At 43.3% G+C, this 6,614-nt stretch overlaps 1 protein-coding gene across 8 annotated transcripts in view; it reads right to left on the bottom strand.

The window, feature by feature from the left end:
- The window catches only part of PLEKHA5 (pleckstrin homology domain containing A5), an 83,014-nt gene extending 82,612 nt beyond the window's left edge, over positions 1 to 402 (bottom strand). For 7 of the 8 annotated variants that reach the window (XM_072399879.1, XM_072399880.1, XM_072399884.1 and 4 more), the window contains exon 1: positions 243 to 401. In XM_072399879.1, the coding sequence (XP_072255980.1) occupies positions 243 to 334 (92 nt within the window). In that variant the 5' untranslated portion in view covers positions 335 to 401. Of the gene's footprint in view, positions 1 to 242 lie in introns of all 8 variants that reach the window. The other variant, XR_011919305.1, reaches the window with a different exon arrangement.
- Positions 403 to 6,614: the final 6,212 nt, after the last annotated feature.

Below are 6,614 nucleotides of genomic sequence, written 5' to 3'. Positions count from 1 at the left end.
GGTGACAATGTGCCAGGTGAGGGGGGACATGGGTGACAATGTTCCAGGTGAGGGGGGGACACGGGTGACAATGTGCCAGGTGTGGGGGGACACAGGTGACAACATGCAGTGACAAGACGGACGCAGTGCTGGGGGGGCACGGAGGGACTTGGCCGGGAAGCCCCGCAGTGCAGTGTGTGTGTCTCTCTGAGGGGGGAGGATGGTGCTAGCGGGGAGAACGGACGATAGCAATGGAGAATTACTTGATGAAGAAGATTCGTCCCTCTGCGGTGATGCCGTAGCCCCACGCCCAGGGCAGAGAGCTGACCCAGTCCGGGCTGCCGTCCGCCGCCATGTCTGTCACCCGGGAGCGCGCGCCCCGGCACTGCGCGTCCCCGCCCGCCAATCACCGCCGCCGACAGACGGGAGCGTGCAGAGCTCATACCCTGCCCACCACTAGCGGTACAATCACCGCCCATCTCCAGTCTCTAAATCCCCGCCCATCAACACCTGAGTAAACCAAGGGGAGGGACTTCAGTCACATGACTCTTCTGCATCTATCCTATTTCGGATACGTGGGAGGGGACCATCGCTTGGGGTCGTGACAGTAGAAGTAGCTCCGCCCACTACCTTTGGAGGGCTGCACGATGTTTCATTCATGCGGGGTACGGCTGGTGTGTACACAAATCTCATTAGATGTTCAAACACTACTACAAACACATTATTCATTTTTTTACAGCATGAGGAAAGAATCACTAGCACGTTTTGGCAGGCTGTGTCCCCTTTGGGGAGATTTCAGCTCATTTCCTGTCAGAACCGGAAGTGGTTGTTTATCAGGGCTAGAACAAGACCAATTTACAGGTGAATTGGGGATAATACACACCTTTACCCAGCTCTCATGTTTGCACTGCTGTATTAAACAACCATTATGCTCTTACAGTGAGTGTATACCTGATATTGTCTATCATGTGCAGACAAAAGCGTTGTCACCCTATAACAGGAAGTGCCTGAATGAAGACCTTTATGGCAGGATCATCAGAGACCATTTTATTAAGATTCTGGGTTGGATTGCAGGAGGAATAAAAGTTTCAATAATTCAAGGAAGAGATCATTATGGTGAGCCTGGACACACATATGAGATGGATATCTTATGGAATGGTAGTTGATCACACCTGAGCATTCATAAGTCCTATAGAATTATGCCAACTCCACACACGTACCAATCCCCATCATTCTACAGTGACCCTGTCCCCAGCTCTGCACACTTTACATTCATCCCTAATATATATACATAACGCCTGGGCCGCACCGTCCCAGCCCAGACCTAATATAAAGGCCCCGGAATGACTGTGATCATCTCTCTGTCTCTTTATCCTTTCCTCGATCTTTGTTTACAGCTCTGGGTGCAGCTGAAATTAGTTTTTTTTCCATCTATTCCTCATCTAGATCTTTCTGCTGAATGTGGTGTTATCTCTGGCCTCTAAGAGAAATGCAAAATATTGCAACGTTGTGTGACTGAAATAATAAAAACTGCAAGAAGATCGGAGAGTGCCGAAAAATTCATTCATCAAGCTGAAATTTTACACATGTGCTGCAAAGTGCCGGCCTTGTGTAAAGCGCGGGAGAGCGATGATGTCACTACTGTAATATATAACATGTATGGAGAGCGATGATGTCTCTACTGTGATATATAACATGTATGGAGAGCGATGATGTCTCTACTGTGATATATATTTTAAATCTAGGTAATGATGATGTCACTCCTGTACAATATAACTTATATCTGGGGAGTGATGATGTCATTGCTGGCTATCCATCCTGCAGTTCCCCTTATATCCTGGGCAGTAGTGGGAACCACAGAAGTGTTGGAGGATGGGGTTTCTATGTGTGAAATGTGATGGTGAAGGGAATGAATCACTGAGGGATGGTAGGAGCTCCTCCTGTGTACACATTCTATGTTCTCCTATAAAGGAGCGCATTGTATAGAGCTCACACATGAATCATATACAGTCACAGTGCTCGGTGTATAGGATGGGAGTACTGGAGGAACTGGGTCGGCAGGCCCGGACTGGCCCCATCAGCTGTCTGTATATCACATATGTAGTCATGATGGCTTAAAGGGACAATACATCCCAGTGCTGCAGGTTATTGGGTTTATAGATGATGTAATTTTATTATTATGCAACTTTTATTGCAAATTTTTTTACAATTTTAGGTCCATGATGTTCCACCTGTGGTGTGTAGCACATTGTGACCGCAACTTACTGTCCTTTGAGTCAGCACTGTTACCCTTATTAAAGGCTGCAACAGTACTCTGAGAAAATAGGTTTTGGGTTCTCTTTTAAATGAGCAGAAAATAGAAGCAAGCCGAATAGGACGAGGAAGACCATTCCAAAGATTTGGGGCAGCTCTAGAAAAGTCTTGGAGACGTGCGTGTGATGAGGTTATGAGTGGGGAAGTCATTAGTAGGTCATTAGAGGAGCGAACAGAGCGGCTAGGGGATTATAATGCTCAACCATAATGGCCTATGCTTATTTTCAGTGGTCTATGCTGATCCATGACAGTCCATGGCTATTTGCAATGGTCCCTGCTCATCCATTGTAGCCCATTTGACTATTAGAATATGCGAGGTTTGTCAAACATTAAAAAAAATATACAAATTGGAATATCATTTATAGATCTGGTAAGCCCTAGACTCCTGTGCTGCAAGGCCATAGTGTAACCATCCCCTCACCATGCTACAGGTGTACATATACAGTAAGTATAGAGATTGAGCAAGGAGTGGAAGTTTGCAGGTATACAGGATCAGATCCATACATAATAATGATTTGTACTCCACCCAAACGAACATTTATTCTCATATGCAGATCCCCACCCAGCAACAGTGATGGCCATTTACAGCACGCTGGAATGGATTTTGCTGCTGTCGTCCATTATCGTTTCCAGTATATCAAAAGTGATGGTTTTCGTCCAGACTCTTAATAATCATTATGTAAATCTCTCCTGCACTCCAGAATGTTCCAGATTACAGAGAGGTTCGGCGGGAGAGTCTCAAACTGATTATCATCTACACCATAATGATTGAAGAGGCTTTTCGCAGCAACATCTTTCTCCTTACATGACCGCCGTAATTATTAATCCTGAGTGAAGCTATTTATATTCCTGATGGACAAAGGACAGAAGTTCTTTTTTGGTCTGAAATCAGGCAGAGAGTCCTTCCATCATAACACATTCTCACCATCATGCCCTGTGAATATTCACTATTTATGGACAGAAGAATTCTGGCCATCTGTCTAGTTTGTAAAGTTACCCCTTTGGGGTGGGGAAGTATCTTGGGCCAGTTTGAGCAAGCGGGAGGAAGAAGGGTGAAGATCTAAATCTTGGAGCTTTGTGGTGCTTCTCCATCCCAATCTGTCTTCTGTGGTTCATCTGTCCAGCTTCATCTTTCTCCTTGATTGGTTCTTCACTTCGGTCATCTTCTTGCTCCTTGGGTGTTCGGTGACAGGGACCATGACCAAGAAGGGTCAGGAAGTGATTTCTCCTCCACCTCTAATGGTTTTTGGTCTGACCACAGAGAGTCCACCTCATTGGCCTCATATTAGGTGAACCTGTCAATCACTTTAATATTATCTTTCGGGCACCATGTGGTGTCTGCTATGACCTTACTCGACCAAATAAGTCTCTTTGTGTGCCTCTCTAAAATAAGTTTGACTTTATTACTGGGGTTTAGGTTCTTACAGATTGGTTACAGAAGTGCTGGCGTTGGATGGTAAATTTGTAGCGCTCAAATTCAGATAGAACTAAAAGTCAGAGAGCTGGCAAGATCAGATTCTCTTCTCTTCAAGTGGGCTCTTGCTGGTAGGTATACACAAATACAGAAGTACGAGGTGGATAACAAATATAAAGATTAAAAAGTTTCTCACGAAAAGTTCGATAAATCCTCCAGTGTGTGATCATCAAGCTTCATTATGCCACAACTTTTCTGGGTTCTCAATTCTGTCTGTGTGATTTACTCTCTGTGGACACTAATGGGCCCTCTGAGGACCATCTACAAAAAATTGCATGGGAGGGGAACTCTGAATCTCATCTACAGAGCTCAGAGTTGTTTCTCTGCTCTATCAGGAGCCATTCCCTTACCAGGACCAAATTAAGCCAATTGGGTGGGGTTGAGGTGTATTTGCATCAATCATTTTCTGAACATTTCCAGGAATATTTATGATGCTGGTACACATCGACAATGACACTGTAGCTACAGCCAGTATACATAGCCTTGGCTCTCATTGGAATATTTTGATTTTTAGCTTTGCTGGAAGACACATTACACTTTTCCTATGATGGCAACACCAATAATGACATCATTACTTACCTGTAATGTAGGTGAGCTTCACATTCCCTGAGCGAAAGTGTGCTGCAGGAAAAAGTGTGCACAAATTGTAAAGAATTGTCTTGGTGCATAAAGTGCTGCAGGGTCTTGGGGTAAAACCAAAATATCTGGGTTTTGCTTTGTGTAGCATAATAGTAATAGTTATAGTAATAGAGTCCAAGAAAAGAGTGGCACCTTAGCGCTAAATTGAGGCTTACAATACAGGTGTTTGTTACAATACCTGAGCAAAAAAAAATCACAGGAGCTTAATCTACCCCATCTTCCTACCCCCTTATTCATCTCCAGCCTCAGGCTGGTATTTCCATTTTTTCTTATCAGATCCATGCATCAGGTGGATAAAACACTACCTGGTCTCCTGCCGGCTCTCTTCTCTCCAGTGCCAGTTTGCCCTAAAAACCACTGGTGCCACCAGTTATCAAGCAAATGTTATGCAGCCAGCCAATCAGTATCTGAGCCACATTGGACTCAAGGTGACACAGAGACCCTGTAACAAACTAGCTGGAGTCTCCAAACCGAATCCGGAGAGCTCCCAGCTCTGCACACTTGGGGCCGGATTTATAAAAGTTTTCCAAGACTGAGAAAGAGAAATTTGTTTATCATGGGAGAACCTGGGTAATCTAGCAAAACTAGAACAGATCTCTTAAAAATTATTTGCTATTAGTTGACAAATGTTTTCAGTCCTGGACCAGTTCCAATCCAGTTTTGCTGGGTCACACAGGTTCTCTCATGATAGTCTACCTTCTCCAGTCTTGAAGAACTTTAGTAAATCAGGCCCATAGTCTGCAAGTATTCCTAACCCAGAGAGAATGACAGAGGAGCTCTGGGGGACAATAATGAGATGATGGAAAATAGAACATTTACTATAGAAGTGTACATACATTTTCTGCTTCCTGTAGCCCTATTACCAAAGAAAATAGGAAAATATCTTTATATTTGACCAACAATAACCCACAAAGGGAAAATAATGTACAACTTGGGGCTTTACGGAGGCGTCAGGCCATGCTGGAGAAGGTTGCAGCTTGTGCCATATGTCTGATGTGTGTGGAGCCTGCGCAGGATTCACAATCAATGACTGGCATGACATATTGAGACAGAGACCGCCGTCTGCCATGTGAAATGCTAGATGTCACATTTTCATTTCTGATCCCTGAAAAATAAAGCGGCATTCACTTACTGAGGGTTCAATCGTTCAACATCCGTCCGCTCACTGTCACAGCGGCTTTTGTTCCTGAGAAATCCTGTGATTAGCTTTCTCATTCTGTTCTCTGGATCACAACATCCCATGTGGGGGCTCCGGTGCCTCGGGGCAATATAGCCGGTCACATGAATCATTCCATAAAAAATACACATCTCTCGGGAATTGTTCTTCTTGCTGGGAAAAGTGAACTGCAATCAATAGTTCTATTTCATAGCGAGCGCATGATAGCACAAGGTGTTCACATCTTGTCACTTCTATCACAGATTCAAAAAACTTCATCCTTCATTTCTTGACTTTCAGAAGCAACGTGATTCCTATACACCCCAGTGAACCTTTATACATCCAAAGCCATTTCTTTATAGTGGAAATACATCCAAATATAAAGCAATTTATTGTACCGCTATAGTAACTGATTTATATTAGTTATTCACCTAAATATAGAGCTGTGTATCCAACTGTACACCCATAGCCACTGGTTTATAAAATATATACACCATAAATAAAGAGCTGTGTATCCAACTGTACACCCAAAGATGCTGATTTATAGCCCAGATCCAGCCTAAATATAGAGCCATTTATCCAACTGTACAGGCAGAGCCAATGGTTTATAGAACAGACATAGCCTGAATATATATCTGTGTATTCAAATGTTCATTCGAAGCCTCTAAATCAGTGTTTTACAACCAGGGTTCCATGAAATCCTAAGGTTCCTCAGAGGTTGCCAGGAGTTCCTTGAGCAATGAGCAGTCTGTGACTCTCAGGTCAGTTTAATAAAGCGTTCACCAACCTTTCGGACCTCACGGACCACTAAATTCATAATTTTAAATCCTGTGGACCATTAATATGAATTTTTTTTAGAAAAGATAAATACATTTGTAAAATAATGATCCTCCTAATGGTGCCTGACAAGGACTGTGGAGGCTCTGATTCATTGATCAGTTAAGTGAAGTATTACTATTGTTACTAATATCATTATTTGTATTATCTTTGGTATTACTAAAGAAATGCAAAATATTTGTTTGCTTTTTCTCACACATTATGGGTTTATTTCAT

Source organism: Pyxicephalus adspersus, chromosome 2, assembly GCF_032062135.1.
Source record: "Pyxicephalus adspersus chromosome 2, UCB_Pads_2.0, whole genome shotgun sequence".
In the NCBI taxonomy this organism is placed as follows: domain Eukaryota; kingdom Metazoa; phylum Chordata; class Amphibia; order Anura; family Pyxicephalidae; genus Pyxicephalus; species Pyxicephalus adspersus.
Note: the sequence above shows the minus strand (reverse complement) of the source record. Positions and strands in the feature narration are given on the sequence as shown.